The 16005-nt window shown below is 39.6% G+C and overlaps 1 protein-coding gene and 1 non-coding gene across 3 annotated transcripts; both read left to right on the top strand.

The window, feature by feature from the left end:
* The first annotated feature begins 382 nt into the window (after positions 1–382).
* On the top strand, positions 383–15983 carry LOC137992515 (uncharacterized). 2 transcript variants are annotated; one of them, XM_068837884.1, is made up of 3 exons: positions 383–479; positions 10774–10877; positions 12575–15982. In XM_068837884.1, exons 2-3 carry the CDS (start codon positions 10852–10854, stop codon positions 14460–14462), a joined length of 1914 nt encoding a protein of 637 aa, XP_068693985.1. In that variant the 5' UTR covers positions 383–479; positions 10774–10851; the 3' UTR covers positions 14463–15982. The 2 variants fall into 2 exon arrangements, with proteins under 2 accessions (XP_068693985.1, XP_068693986.1); XM_068837885.1 differs by lacking the exon at positions 383–479 and adding an exon at positions 9214–9298 and having other exon boundaries at positions 12575–15983.
* On the top strand, positions 1433–1506 carry Trnac-aca (transfer RNA cysteine (anticodon ACA)). The gene has a single exon. It is a non-coding gene; the product is annotated as a tRNA-Cys (tRNA).
* Positions 15984–16005: the final 22 nt, after the last annotated feature.

Genomic DNA, 16005 nt, shown 5'->3' on the forward strand with positions numbered 1-16005 from the left:
GATCATTATTAGCACTTACAATCTTAAGTTATTTCCAGTTGAGTTCCTTGAAAACGCCAGTTTTAAGTGAGGCAGGGGCCAGACGTCAATGAATGAGTCACTAACCCAAAAGAAACGAAAAATCACACCCGTAAGTCGACCAATGAGAAAGAAAACTACTAATAAAACAAATTTCTATTTTCGCGCTATAACACGTTGCATGTAGGTACTTCGATTTCTGATTACCGATCCCGCTGTTTGTGATATTATTTGTTGCTCGGATAAATCGTTGATATTCGTCGAGGAGTATCGAGAGGGTATAGCATTACAAAAGCCCTCGATTAACGCGGAGACACGTGATCTGTCAAAGTTGAAGAATGTTCCGCCCACATCATGATTTAAAGACTTGGGACGAAGTCGACAAGCGCTATTAACATCGTAGTTCATTCCTTCGAAAAACAAAGCACCCATTGAGAATCCCGGAGCAAAGGTGGAGACAGGTAGGTTTTTAGTAAAGGGTAGTAATATGGTTTATCGCACACTTTTTGTTTAGTGATCATGAAAAAACTTCCAACAAACAATTCTGGGTCCAATTCTTGATCCAATCAAAGGAAGACAAAGTGAATGAATCGCATCTCCTGGCTCCGCGAGCGCTTGTAAAAGAATGGAAAAAACAAATTTAGTTTTAAATCAGGGCTCTATTTCCAAAGGATCTTAATATTAATCAAGTGAAGCTATGATCTTCGCAGTTATGAACGCAATTTATACAATTGCGTACAGAAGCCTGAAAAATTCAGGACTTCAACGGGGTTTGAACCCGTGACCTCGCGATTCCGGTGCGACGCTCTAACCAACTGAGCTATGACGCCACTGACGTTGGGAGATGGTCATTTGTGGGTTCTAATGGTCCCGCTTTGTACATTAACCATCTGAAGATGAAAGAAGTTTCTGTCGAAACATGTCTTATAATCTTAAAAGTTTTGTCGTTTTCTTTAAAGGGCTCTATTTCAGTGATGAAAAACTTGAACCTTGTATGTCGTGGATAATGGAACCAAAAGGTCGAGACAGCAGAAAGCAAATCGTTATCTTTAAGAAGATTACGACATTTTTTAATTTCCAAGACATGTTTCGATGTTACGAACATCATCGTCAGTTACAGAATATTTGAAAAATCGTTAGGACTATATATAACAACCAAGCGAAACAAAGGATCTTGATATTAGCAGGCAAGCCACTTATTCATCGAATTCCTTCTGAAAGTCGCCTATACTAATGAAGTCAATGCAAAGGTTCAAAACATGTTTCAACAGAAAATTCTGTCATCTTCAGTTGATTAATGTACAAAGCGTTAGAAGTTGATTTACAAGCAGGAAAAAGTTCTGCTAACGTTTTATGTACATTCCGTTGTTACTAGCATAATTGCGTTGTTACTAGCATAATTGCTCACCATAGAGTCTCCAGTAGCTCAGTGGTTAGAGCATCCGACTACATCACGGAGGGTCGTGGGTTCAAATCCCATCTGGGACTCGGATATTTTTCCGAGTCTTCGTTGAATAAAAGTGCCAGTTATTATTCACAATTGTTGCAAAAAGGGAAACACGATTTGATTTCTTTTCTTCCATCCGTTTTATGTTGGAAGTAGATATTGTTCACACACCGTAGTGACCTCTTCACTGACACCCATTGAATTAATGGATCCATGTACGTGTTGGAATTTGTCACCGCAATGGCTTGAGATTCATGCCACAAAAGTAACTTTGAATCCTATTCCATTCACTTTTCCATTCAGTCTCAACACTGCAAAATTATTAGAGATCAAAGAACTGTACTATGCACTTACCTGTGAATCGAGATCTATAGTCCTGTGTCTTCACCGCTACACTTCAGCGACGAACATGATCAACCCAACACAGTTCTTTTCATTATTTACTTTTGTATACTAATCCTAACCTGAACCTATTTTTTCTCGAGGTTTAATTTTGGCTCCAAACAAGTTTCCTCAATTCATCTGAGTGCATATTCAACCTAGGTAAAGTGAGGATCACCAATTTAACCTGTAAAAACGGATTCAACCTGAGACCGGGTTTTACCTGCAACATATATACGTTGCAAATGGGCAAATTTATGTACTCCTATCAAATCTCGACCCTTCCCGTTCACTGTTAGCAAACAAAATTGTTTTACGAAAAAATGCAAATACATTCCTATTATACAAGAAATTATAAGACCTCCCAATTACTTTACTGCAGAACTAATACTAATAAACAATTCTCCGCGCTTTTTATCAAGGTCATAAGTTTTACAATCCTCCTAATTCCGATGTTGTTTCTGCCAAGTCTCTTGCCTACCTATACTTTAAAGAAAAAACTTGAAGCTATTTATTTGTAACAATTATTAATGTATAACGCAGTTGAGTGTGTATATTGTTTCCTACGAAATTCATGTTTGATTGTTAAAGATCTGAAGTGCAATCTGTCTACTTTTTGGCCTTTTATCCTATTTAATATCTTTCAGTTTTCGAATCTCTAATTATCTCAGTCGTTCGTTTTAGTTAGAACAGATCCATTCTAGGTCGTGTTACTGAGGAGGTCTTGCCTAAGTTCGTTCAGACTGATAATGCGTCTCTAGTATAAAAACGGACGTGACAATGCTTTGGATATTTTTCCTGATTTTCAGTCCTCTCTGACAGTTACAGAAAATCAGATTATTTCACATTTTTGGCATGAAATGCGTTGATATCATTTTTGGGAGATGGGAAGATACGTCAACCCAAAATGAATGGTATTCGGTTTACGATTTCACGGAATAATTGCTTTCGTTTTCGGTTTTATACACTTCATTGAAATCCGTGTCATGCATAATCACTGTGAAACTCGCAAAACCGCGAAGTCCATATATAACAATTATATTTCTGCAATGTTTATTGTATGTATAGTGATAAAGCAAAGTAAAACCCACAATACGATACTATAAATAATCATACCAGTGTTTACGGATCTGCGAGTTTTGTAGTAAGAAACTGTATTATCTTTCTTTGCCCTCTCTGTTGCTGGAGTTCTTTTAAGAAGCTATACCACTTTTTCGTGATCTGTCAAAGTGAAGGAATGGCCCACCCTTAATTCAATGAATTCATTGGGTGTCAGTAAAGAGGTAACTGGGTTGTGTCAACAATATCGGCTCCCTATGTAAAAAGAGTGGAGGCAGCCACGTCCCAATTCAAGGTAACTTAACCCTTAAAACTGTTGCTCACTGTTCACTGTTCCTCTGTGCATAAGTTTCCTCTGTGCCTACTGTTCCTCTGTACCCTCTGTGCCCACTGTTCCTCTAATCCAAGTTCATCAAAAGAGAATGAACAGTTCACTGAGGATCATATTCTCTGGAGTTCTCTGAGTCGTTTCCAATAAAATGACCGATCCATGACATTGCAACGGATTACAACACCTGCAGAGTGTCAAAACTTGCGCTTCTCAATTAAAAGTATGTTAGGAATCCTAGTACGCCGTACTAGCATTCCTTTGAAGTACTTACAGTTAGGGCTTTGTGCGTCCCATCATGCTGCTCTTCTTAAAAACTGTGTATCCATATTTATTTACTTTTACATCAATAATTGTTTTGCATAAAGCAAGCTAACAAAATCTATATCTTGCTCGGTTCGCATTTGATAGCATTAAAATATAATTTTCGGTCCTATGCTTCTGTTACTGAGTGATATATTTCTTAGGTTGCCCATCCGGTTACTAACCCTGCCGGATAGGGATAAACTTCAGCTTTAAACTTTTGTTTACAAAGCTGTCAGATGCAGTCAGTGCACGCTTACACTTGTGGTGGAAAGAAGTTGCATGATCAACAAGTCAGTCCAGAAGCCAATGTTTCTCGATTCCCTTTTATTTTCTTCAATCTCTCTGGGTTCAGTACTTTGCTAGTAAACACATGTCTTCTCAAGGGGCTATTTATCTAAGACTTCTACATGGCGCTACAATGATAGACAATACCAAAACATTATCGTGTACTGTTAAACCTACATATTACGCAAAGACAACTGTCAACATGTCATCCCAGAAGACAATGTTTTTCACTTCCCATTTATTTTCTTCATTCTTTCTGGGTTCAGTACTTTGCTAGTAACCACATGTCTTCTCAGGCTATTTACCCAAGACTTCTACCATGGCACTACAATGATAGACAAAACCAAAACAATATCGTGCTCTGTTAGAGCTACATATTACGCAAGGACAACTTGAATCTCCTGGAAGACGACACACAGCTCAGTTGACATTATGGAATAAATCGCTGTGTTACTTCACTACCACACGTAAGCAATGCGTGTCAATTTTTTTAAAGAGGACAAGAATTTCTTCTTTCTGACAAATGATTAATTAATAGGCCGGTAGCCAGGTTTTTAACCTCAGAAAGGGATCTGTTTCGTCGTACGAACGTGTCAGGACTTGTGAGCCAAAGGGACTCTGCTGGTATGACTTCTGGGTAAGCCCCTAAATGGTCTTAATGACCCCCCAACTTGAAAAAAATTGCCTGGAACGCTGCACGTTCCACAGGCAGCCCAGTGTACCCTCACGGAGGGTCTAGTTCTAAAAGAAAGACGTGGCCACTAACTGTGAAACCGCAGCTGACAACACAGGCTCTTAATGTACCTCGAACCACAGAGACCCCACTAGCAGGCTAGTCTTCGTTTTCGTTGAATAAAAGTGCCAATTATCGTTCGACATTTGTTGGGAAAAAAAGAAACAAGATTTGTTTTCCTTTCTTCCACCTATTTTATGTTGGAAGTCGATATTGTAGACACACCGTAGTAACCTCTTCACTGACAGCCATTGAATTAACAACTCCGAGTGAGTGTTGGAATTTGTGACCGCAATGACTTCAGATTCATGCCACAAAAGTAACTTTGAATCTTTAACGTATTCAAGCGATAAAGGGAAAAACGAAAAGATGCAATAGGTCAAAGTGGCAATATAAAACCCAAAAGGAAATGGGTGGCAAAGCAAACCCGGTTGCACCTAGATAGACCCACACGTCAAGCACAAAGAGCCTATCTGCAACTAACCGTGGAATAGGTGAATCACTGTGATCCTTGTTGCAATAAATAAATCATGAGAAGCATTAATTGAATAAGAAAATTGTTCAAATTTTAGTATTTACTTCAAAGATCGTTTTTAACACTTAGAATTTCTTTAAGAAGAATGATTTTACGTTATTTTGAATAGGAATGTTTAATAACCTTAATTTGCAAGTTATCTGCTGCCGCTTCTGGTTACTTGAGTGAAAATTTTAATATTTAGGAACCAAAGGAATGAAGTGTGCCGAAACATATATTAACCCCTGGCTAGTATGTACGAGAATGTTCCGCTTACATCATGATTTAAAGACTCTTGGCAAGAAGTCGACAAGCGCTATTAATACCGTAGCTCATTCGTTAAAAAACTAAGCACCCATTGAAAATCCCGGAGCAAAGTAGATAGGTAGGTTTTTAGTAAAGGGCAGTATTATGGTTTATCGTACACTTTTTGTTTAGTGATCAAGTAAAAATTTGTAACAAACAATTCTTTGTCCAACTATTGGTGGACTCAAAGGATGACAAAGTCAATGAATCGCGCCTCCTGGCTCCGCGCGCACTTGTAAAAGAAGAGAAAAAACAAATTCAGTTTTAAAACATGACTCTATTTGATGAAAAACTTGAATCTTTTAGTGGAACAAATTATATTCTTACTGATCTTAGTCTATCTTTGTGAAAGAGCAATCGTTGTGTCATTATAATAGAAAGACGTGGCCACTAACTGTGAATCCGCAGCGGACAACACAGGCTCTTGATGTACCTCGAACCACTGAGACCCTGTTAGCAGGCTAGTCTTCGTTTTCGTTGAATAAAAGTGCCAATTATCGTTCGACACTTGTTGGGAAAAAAAGAAACATGATTTCTTTTCCTTTCTTCCACCTATTTTATGTTGGAAGTCGATATTGTAGACATCCCGTAGTAACCTCTTCACTGACACCCATTGAAAAATTTAATATTTTGCAACCGAAGGAATCAAGCGTGCCGAAACATATATTAACCCCTGGCAAGTATGTACAAGAATGTCTCGCCCACATCATGATTTAAAGACTCTTGGGACGAAGACGACAAGCGCTATTAATACCGTAGTTCGTTCTTTCAAAAACAAAGCACTCATTGAAAATCCCGGAGCAAAGGAGATAGGTAGGTTTTTAGTAAAGGGCAGTATGATGGTTTATCGTACACTTTTTCTTTAGTGATCATGAAAAAAATTCCAACAAACAATTCTTGGTCCAACTCTTGGTGGACTCAAAGGAAGACAAAGTCAATGAATCGCGTCCCCTGGCTCCGCGCGCACTTGTAAAAGAATAGAAAAAACAAATTCAATTTTAAAACATGACTCTATTTCATAAAAAAACTTGAATCCTTTAGTGGAAACAATTTTATTCTCACTGATCTTAGTCTATCTTTGTGAAAGAGCAATCGTTGTGTTATTGTAATAGAAAGAGGTGGCCACTAACTGTGAAACCGCAGCTGACAACACAGGCTCTTGATGTACCTCGAACCACTCATCATGAGACCCTGATCTCAGGCTAGTCTTCGTTTTCGTTGAATAAAAGTGCCAGTTATCGTTCGACACTTGTTGGGAAGAAAAGAGACAAGATTTGTTTTCCTTTCTTCCACTTATTTTATGTTGGAAGTCGATAGTGTAGACACACCGTAGTAACCTCTTCACTGACAGCCATTGAATTAACGACTCCGAGTGAGTGTTGGAATTTGTGACCGCAATGACTTCAGATTCATGCCACAAAAGTAACTTTGAAACTTTAATGTATTCAAGTGATAAAAGGAAAAACGAAACGATACAATAGGTGTTGGCAATATATAACCATAACCCAAAAGAAAATGGGTGCCAAAGCAAACCGGTTGCACCTAGATAGACCAACACGTCAAGAACAAAGAACCTATCTGCAACTAACCCGGAATAGGTGAATCACTGTGATCCTTGTTGCAACAAATAAATCATGAGAAGCATTAATTGAATAAGAAAATTGTTCAAATTGTAGTATATACTTTGAAGGTCATTTTTAACACTTGGAATTTCTTTAAGAAGCATGATTTTACGTTATTTTGAATAGGAATGTTTAATAACCTTAATTTGCAAGTTATCAGCTGCCGCTTCTGGTAACTTGAGTGAAAAATTTAATATTTAGCAACCGAAGGAATGAAGTGTGCCGAATCATATATTAACCCCTGGCTAGTATATACGAGAATGTCCCGCCTACATCATGATTTAAAGACTCTTGAGAGGAAGTGGACAAGCGCTATTAACACCGTGGCTCATTCGTTAAAAAACTAAGCACCCATTGAAAATCCCGAAGCAAAGGAGATAGGTAGGTTTTTAGTAAAGGGCAGTATTATGGTTTATCGTACACTTTTTGTTTAGAGATCATGAGAAAAATTCCAACAACCAATTCTTGGTCCAACTCTTGGTGGACTCAAAGGAAGGCAAAGTCAATGAATCGAGTCCCCTGGCTACGCGCGCACTTCTAAAAGAATAGAAAAAACAAATTCAATTTTAAAACATGACTCTATTTGATGAAAAACTTGAATCTTTTCGTGGAAACAATTTTATTCTCACTAATCTTAGTCTATCTTTGTGAAAGAGCATTCGTTGTGTTATTGTAATAGGAAGACGTGGCCACTAACTGTGAAACCGCAGCTGACAACACAGGCTCTTGATGTACCTCGAACTACTGAGAGCCCGCTCGCAGGCTAGTCTTCGTTTTCGTTGAATAAAAGTGCCAGTTATCGTTCCACACTTGTTGGGAAAAAAAGAAACAAGATTTGTTTTCCTTTCTTCCACCTATTTTATGTTGGAAGTCGATATTGTAGACACACCGTAGTAACCTCTTCACTGACAGCCATTGAATTAACGACTCCGAGTGAGTGTTGGAATTTCTGACCGCAATGACTTCAGATTCATGCCACAAAAGTAACTTTGAATCTTTAACGTATTCAAGCGATAAAAGGAATAACGAAAAGATACAATAGGTGTTGGCAATATATAACCAAAAAGGAAATGGGTGCTAAAGCAAACCGGTTGCACCTAGATAGACCCACTCGTCAAGAGCAAAGAGCCTATCTGCAACTAACCTGGAATAGGTGAATCACTGTGATCCTTGTTGCAACAAATAAATCATGAGAAGCATTAATTGAATAAGAAAATTGTTCAAATTGTAGAATTTACTTCGAAGATCATTTTTAACACTTGGAATTTCTTTAAGAAGCATGATTTTACGTTATTTTGAATAGGAATGTTTAATAACCTTAATTTGCAAGTTATCTGCTGCCGCTTATGGTTACTTGAGTGAAAAATTTAATATTTAGCAACCGAAGGAATGAAGTGTGCCGAAACATATATTAACCCCTGGCTAGTATATACGAGAATGTCCCCCCTACATCATGATTTAAAGACTCTTGGGACGAAGTCGAAAAGCGCTATTAACACCGTAGCTCATTCGTTAAAAAACTAAGCACCCATTGAAAATCCCGAAGCAAAGGAGATAGGTAGGTTTTTAGTAAAGGGCAGTATTATGGTTTATCGTACACTTTTTGTTAAGCGATCAAGTAAAAAATTCAAACAAACAATTCTTGGTCCAATTATTGGTGGATCATAAGGAGGACAAAGTCACTGAATCGCGCCTCCTGGCTCCGCGTGCACTTGTAAAAGAAGAGGAAAAACAAATTCAGTTTTAAAACATGACTCTATTTGATGAAAAACTTGAAGCTTTTAGTTTAACAAATTATATTCTTACTGATCTTAGTCTATCTTTGTGAAAGAGCAATCGTTGTGTTATTGTAATAGAAAGACGTGGCCACTAAATGTGAATCCGCAGCGGTTAACACAAGTTCTTGAGGTACCTCGAACCACTCATCATGAGACCCTGCTCTCAGGCTAGTCTTCGTTTCCGTTGAATAAAAGTGCCAATTATCGTTCGACACTTGTTGGGAAAAAAAAGAAACAAGATTTGTTTTCCTTTCTTCCACCTATTTTATGTTGGAAGTCGATATTGTAGACACACCGAAGGAACCTCTTCACTGACACCCATTGAAAAATTTAATATTTAGCAACCGAAGGAATCAAGCGTGCCGAAACATATTTTAACCCCTGGCTAGTATGTACAAGAATGTCTCGCCCACATCATGATTTAAAGACTCTTGGGACGAAGTCGACAAGCGCTATTAATACCGTAGTTCGTTCTTTCAAAAACAAAGCACCCATTGAAAATCCCGGAGCAAAGGAGATAGGTAGGTTTTTAGTAAAGGGCAGTATTATGGTTTATCGTACACTTTTTCTTTAGTGATCATGAAAAAAATTCCAACAAACAATTCTTGGTCCAACTCTTGGTGCACTCAAAGGAGGACAAAGTCAATGAATCGCGCCTCCTGGCTCCGCGCGCACTTGTAAAAGAATAGAAAAAACAAATTCAATTTTAAAACATGACTCTATTTGATAAAAAAACTTGAATCTTTTAGTGGAAACAATTTTATTCTCACTGATCTTAGTCTATCTTTGTGAAAGAGCAATCGTTGTGTTATTGTAATAGGAAGACGTGGCCACTAACTGTGAAACCGCCCCACAGGGCTCTATCCGTCATTGCCTGGGCAAGTACACTTAGTGTAAGGCCCGTGTCCCTAGCCTAGGTATCTGGAAAAGTGAAAGGCCTGTTTTCCCTCCTTGGACAGGATAGTCTCCATAGTAATAGAACGGAGATCACCTGGTCTTTCGCACTAAAGCAGTGGCCTGCGAATCTTGCTCTTCTTTGAGCCACAGTTTTGGAGATAGGAGGAAGTTCTCCGTAAATTTCGACCTTTGTTGGACGGTTCTTCAAGGACAGATTCTGAGCCCGCATAAGTAAACTGGTGTATGTGCCATCAAGGCGTTTTTCCAGCTCTTAATACAGGTTTCACTTTAGTTAATTATGCTAATTAGAACAATTTACCAGGAATTTAATTTTCTAAATTAGCCAGATTTAGCACCACTTTTTTAACCAGCTCATAATTTCGTAACAATCGCAAGTTCGAAAACACATGAGAGCAGACAGCAAAATTATTGTGGTTCTGTGCGAAAATTGTTCCTGGGGTTTTGTGCAAATATATTTCAGATTTGTTTTCTTCTTAACAGAGATGAAGTTGCTGCCACCAATAATAAATAAATATAAATATAAATATTGCTAGTGCTAATCACCCTTACTTGCAGTCGAGGACTGAATTGCGAAGGGCGCGGCTCACGACATCGGGCTGAAAGCATACAAAGGCGCCTCTGGCTGCCGCTATACAGTCCATGTTTGATGTCGGAGCACAGCACCACAGCTAGATGTCAATTAGCTGTGAGTCGATTTTGATGAGGGAGGAAAACCGGAGTACCCGGAGAAAAACCCTCGAGTCAGGTTGAGATCGACTGAAACTCAGCCCACATGTTGGCCGAGGCCAGAATTGAACCCCGGCTCGCAGTGGTGGGAGGCCCGATAGATAACCACTAAGCCACCCTGAATGGGACTAGTCTCTTGTAGTTGACTTTTCGTTCTGTGCCGTGATTTTTGTTTCGGTGTGTTTGCAAACTGCTTTTCAGCAGCTACATGTCCATACATGAGCGCTGATTGAAAGCACTAACATTATTTTATGTTTGTTTATGCAAAAGTACTGCTTTATGTGTCTCAATAAATCAATTAAGTACCAATAAACAGAGAGTTCAACTGAAAATGGTAATTTTTCTTTTGTAGGGCATATTTCAGTGTTAAGCCACACAGCATATTTCTTTACTGACGGCTGCACCAGAAGGTCACGAAACTTGAAGCGACATGTCAAGCGGTGGTGAAAAGGAAGCGTGAGTATTAGGCTAATTTCATGTTGATTCTGATTTCTTTATTGTACATTTAGTTTACACCATTGAACCAGGTGCGCCAATAGCTTGTACACATTCACCCATACAACGAGTGGAGTAATTGCGAGTAATTGCTGTCCATTGCTGTCAATACTGCACGGAGCATTGACCTATACCTGCCTTTCCACAGAGTAAGGCTCTGAGCAATGCTAGCACTGTCTTTATCATCAAACTTTTCACTGATATTAGACAGAGCTTCAGTCTATGGTTGATATTGCTAAGAGCATTAATTTCACTTTAGCGTGTGGTGTTTCAATCTCGTGATTGGATAGCATTCTACACTGCCTCTGGTTTTGACAAGCATTTACCATCTATTGCTCCACACAGTCATGTACACAGCCATTTTGCCAATGCTCGCCGCATTGACAAGCATATAATGTAATTTGGGACTAGTCAATTTTCTAGGTTTAACAAAAACCCTTTCTTCCTACCATATCTTGAAAACCCCTTACTCTCACCCTGATTAGACAACCTCTTCCCAACTCAATCTTTATTCCTGTGCTACACCTTAGCCGACTCTCCACATTAACACGCAGAAAAAAAAAACGAGAGAGTTGTGCCCATCCAGACGGGCATGGCCAGACAAATTGGTCATTTTAAACATGCACAGATGGACATGCCAATTAGCCAGGCGGACATGGACGGACAATAATGCAGATGGAAATATGCAGGACGAACATGGATGGTCATAGGAGATGTATTGGACGGACATGGAAAGACCAGACTGCAAACTTAAATGGGGGGGTATGAACGGACATGGACAGCAATAGGCGGGCGAAAATATTAGACTGAATCATTTTGACGGACACAGACAGACAGTCTATGCATTTGGCCGGACACAAACAACTAAAACGTATCCATTGCACACCTCTGATACTCAGAACATTGGCAAACATGCTGTTTACGTGATTGTGGGGAGCAGTACAATGTCAATGCTTGGATCAGTGTAGAAGGCAAACCAACCAGAGGATTAAGACACCAAGGCTAAAGTGATGCTTGGTGCAATTTCAGGCATTGACTGAAGCACGGGGTAAAATCAGTGGAAATGATGATGCTTCAGACAGCGCTGAGCATTGCTCAGAGCTATACTCCGACCAATATTTAGTCAATGCTTACAATGTTCGAGGTAATGCTTGGTATTGCGTAGCGTTTCCTAGCATGCTGAGCATTACCCAGGACCATTGCGTGCAACACTGTGTGACCATTGCTCGGCCATTTTGGCCAATCCAGCATCATCTTCCATTATTCTCCCAACGCTTTTAAAATCTATTATTAATCTTAGTGCGTTTTTTGCTGGTGTTAAACATCATGCAGACTCCCGTTATGCGCATATGTTTGATGATCAAAAAGTACTTCTATTTTTTTGCTGTGTTGACCAATCCTTGCAAAAAAAAGGTGATGTCTACATATGTTAAAAACAGGCTTACTGCCAATCGTTTGACCACTCAGTCACTCTTGTGCCATCTTATCTAACTCTGCGTGATTGAATACATGCTTTCAGTTGGTCAAATATTGATGCTCCAAGTAATTTGCCATACAATGAGTTGATCCACTGAATTCATCTTTACATGAGCACTTTACCATTAATTGAGAAAACAAGTACCTCTTATCCTCACTTTGACTTTCCATTTCTCTTACAGAACAGTTATTCGACTGTCTCTTCGCGAACTAGATAAGAAATATAATGCTAAGAAGAAGAATGACTTTCTCAAGGCATGGAAACTAATTCAGGAACTGCCACCAACTAATCCGAACTCCTTCTGGTCGATAGCCTCATACCATGGCATGCCATTCAAACAGCGTCGAGTTCCACTGTGTGGGGATGGTAAGGACGAGGAACCAAAAATATGGGGTGGCTACTGCCAACATGGCAATGTTCTCTTCCCATTTTGGCACCGATTTTATTGCTTTCGTCTAGAACAGGCACTGCAGTCAGTACTGGAAAAGGGGAACGAACGAGTGGCATTGCACTACTGGGATGCATCAAGCAAAGAAAGCAAGTCGGAGGGTCTCCCACAAATAGTCACAGCCGAGTATGTGTACATTGATGGAGAGTATGTGCCCAATCCCCTGTTTAAATTCAAGATTCCCATCCCCATCAAAGATGATGTTCAACCCTCTTCTGAAAATAGCCAGTTTTATGAGAAAGAAGCTGGCTATGAGACCTGCAGGTATCCATACTCTGGCATACGAAGTCCTGATGATGCTAAGGAGACCGCTTTAAATCACAACATCAAGATCGATGGGATGGATGCAACAGCGCCATCCCTTTTGCAAGCAAACATCGTCGACTGGCTAAAGAAGAGTGGTAAAGATGCTGGAGGTGTTGCCAAGCAGTTGGAAGATTGCCTTGATACAACAGATTACAATCCATTCTCTAACACAACATCTGTTGGTAATGCTGATGTTTCAGTTGAGCAGCCGCATAATGGGCTACATTTGGCCATAGGTGGATTCACACAACCGGAAACCAATGCAGATGGAAGCGTCAAAATGGATGCCCATGGCAACTACATATGGGGTGGTCCAATTGAAGGAGCAAATGGTGACATGGGTGCAAACGAGGTGGCTTCATTGGACCCAGTTTTCTTCTTGCATCACTCCAACATTGATCGCATGCTTTGGGTCTGGCAGAAGAAGCATAAGAAGACGAATCCGGACACATTCACCATTGACAACAGTAATGAAGATGACAAAGGCACCTCGAACAGCAACCAAGGTGCTACTCCCAACCAGACATGGGGCCAAAAGCTAAATGAGAACACCATTCTTTACCCATTTCAAGATGAATACGGTGTCCCTCGAACATCCAAGGATTGCATCGACATTGTCTCTCAGCTTGATTATGATTATTCCATTGGCTCGCTGGATCATGCTACCTGGCCTGAACCTGAAGAAGTGAACACCATCTCCCTGCTGGATAAGCCAAGCACACATTGGGAGGACGTTATTCGTAAGCTGAGAACGGAAGTCAATGCTCGTCGCGAACGCCTCGAAGCCTCAAACCTAGGTGCCACTGACCTAGGTCGTCAGGAAGTCGGTCCTCGTCGCCAACGCCTTCGAATGCTGTTTGACCTTACTCAGCTCACTCCACAAATTCCGCGCACTTCGAGCACTCCAATTTATGACATCCCCATAGGTTTCAAGGTTAAAAAATTTGTTCACGTCAAGGATGTCAACAAGGACAAGATTTCAGGATCTTTCCTTGTGCAATTGTTCTACAGAGCCGATGGAAAGCTCTACTATCTGGGACAGCGCGGTGTTCTGTCCAGGTGGAACAGACGCAACTGCGCTAACTGCCAGGGACGCAGGATGGCTCACGTCTCCATTCCAATCAGAGAGGAGGACAGTGCTCCGTATGAACCCCAGAACCTAGAGGTGCACCTTGTGCACAAGGACGGGATGAGCGGCAAGTACATAAGAAAGGAGTTCGCTGGCAAAGATCTTGGGGTACAGGGAGGTGCCAGAAGTTCTCCTAGTGAGCAAGAGCCTTCACTTCGCATTGTAGGGGCTTTTGTAGAAGACTAAACTAAGAGTGAAGACATGACATCCGGCATAACAGGGAAGCGTAGTTCATATCAATTTTCAGTTATTACTGGCAATTTTTGGACAAACTCATTACCAAGTTATCATTAAGTACAAGTATGTACCATAAGAAAGTTAATTTTAGACATATATCTAAGTTCAAGAAAGTTTAATCCTTGCTACTTCAAAGCATCAGTGCTTGAGATGCATTATCACCATAAAATTTGCTTAATTCAATTCAACCTTGGAGATTATTCTTATCCGCATTGCTTCAAGATCTATGAAAGCTGAAAAAAATCTTCCATGTTTTTTTGCTAGCCAACTATAGTAGATGATATTAACAAGTTTGAATCATTTATGTAATCGTTGTTATACCTGTATCTTTTTTTCCTTTGAAATGCTACCACTACTGCAGTATCGAAATTCTAGCGTGTATAATGTGTGTATAATTAGCATGTACACTGAAGCCGAAGAACCAGCTGCACTTTTCACACCATTTCAATTTTTTGTAATATTGTTATTAATCTTAGGCTTTATGATATGGAAAACATTAAATCCTAGGCCTGTGCGTTTAACCTATTTTAATCATTATACGCTTTTAGAAATTTTCTTTTTTAGTACTTTTTTATCCACGTGTACTTGCTAAATTATTTGTTGTTGTTTTTTTCCAGTAAGGTCTTCTTTATTGTAGTAATATATTTTTCACCTTTTTATCACATTTTTTTTAGATCACAGAGTCACCTACGCAAACAAACCTACAGTAAGAAGGTCCAAGTTTTCTTAAACACATCCAATTGTTTATTTTTTGCTAGTTATATTACGAAGAATGACAATTTTATTACACCGGCGGAAGAGAAAGCACTCAAAGTCAAGAATTCCATTGCTTACGTTTGATACGAAAATTTCGTACTTCGCAATAATTAGTGCATGATTAAGCGGGACCCAGTGACACGTTTTTTGATGCCAGCTGAAGAAAATCGAGGATTCAGTCAGGGTTAGTTGTTGATTGGAAACTCCTTTCCACCAGTTTGTAAACAGTCCAAAAACGATAAAGGTACTCGGAATGAATATAGAAGGTGACTTAAAGACTGCCTTTCGACGTTGCACAATGGGAAAATTGCATTGACTACAATACCAGCATGAAACAGACTGGACTGTGTGGGTAAGATGTTATGGATGATTTTATACTGAAACATTATTAGTTTTACTTGTTAGGATAGAAAAGGGTAACATGTAGACTCTAGAGATATTATCTTTTGTGAAACCGTAGCTTAAGATCTTAGATTCAGCGGTCGGGGATGCATGCATAGGATTTGTCAAGCAAGTCTGCATATGCCATTTCACTTTAAAAGAACTTTAAAGGAGAGGCAGATTCGACTGCCTCATTACTGGGCGCCATCTTCCGGATTGACTCCTTCAACAGAGATAGAATAGCTGTTATGAGTCCATGAGTCGCTTCTCAAGGACTATTACTATTAGTCCTCTGGTAGCGTAGCCAATTAAAATGCAGGATTTGCATTAGTCCACTGGTTGGGTCATACTAACG

Source organism: Montipora foliosa, chromosome 2 (assembly GCF_036669935.1).
Source record: "Montipora foliosa isolate CH-2021 chromosome 2, ASM3666993v2, whole genome shotgun sequence".
NCBI lineage: Eukaryota > Metazoa > Cnidaria > Anthozoa > Scleractinia > Acroporidae > Montipora > Montipora foliosa.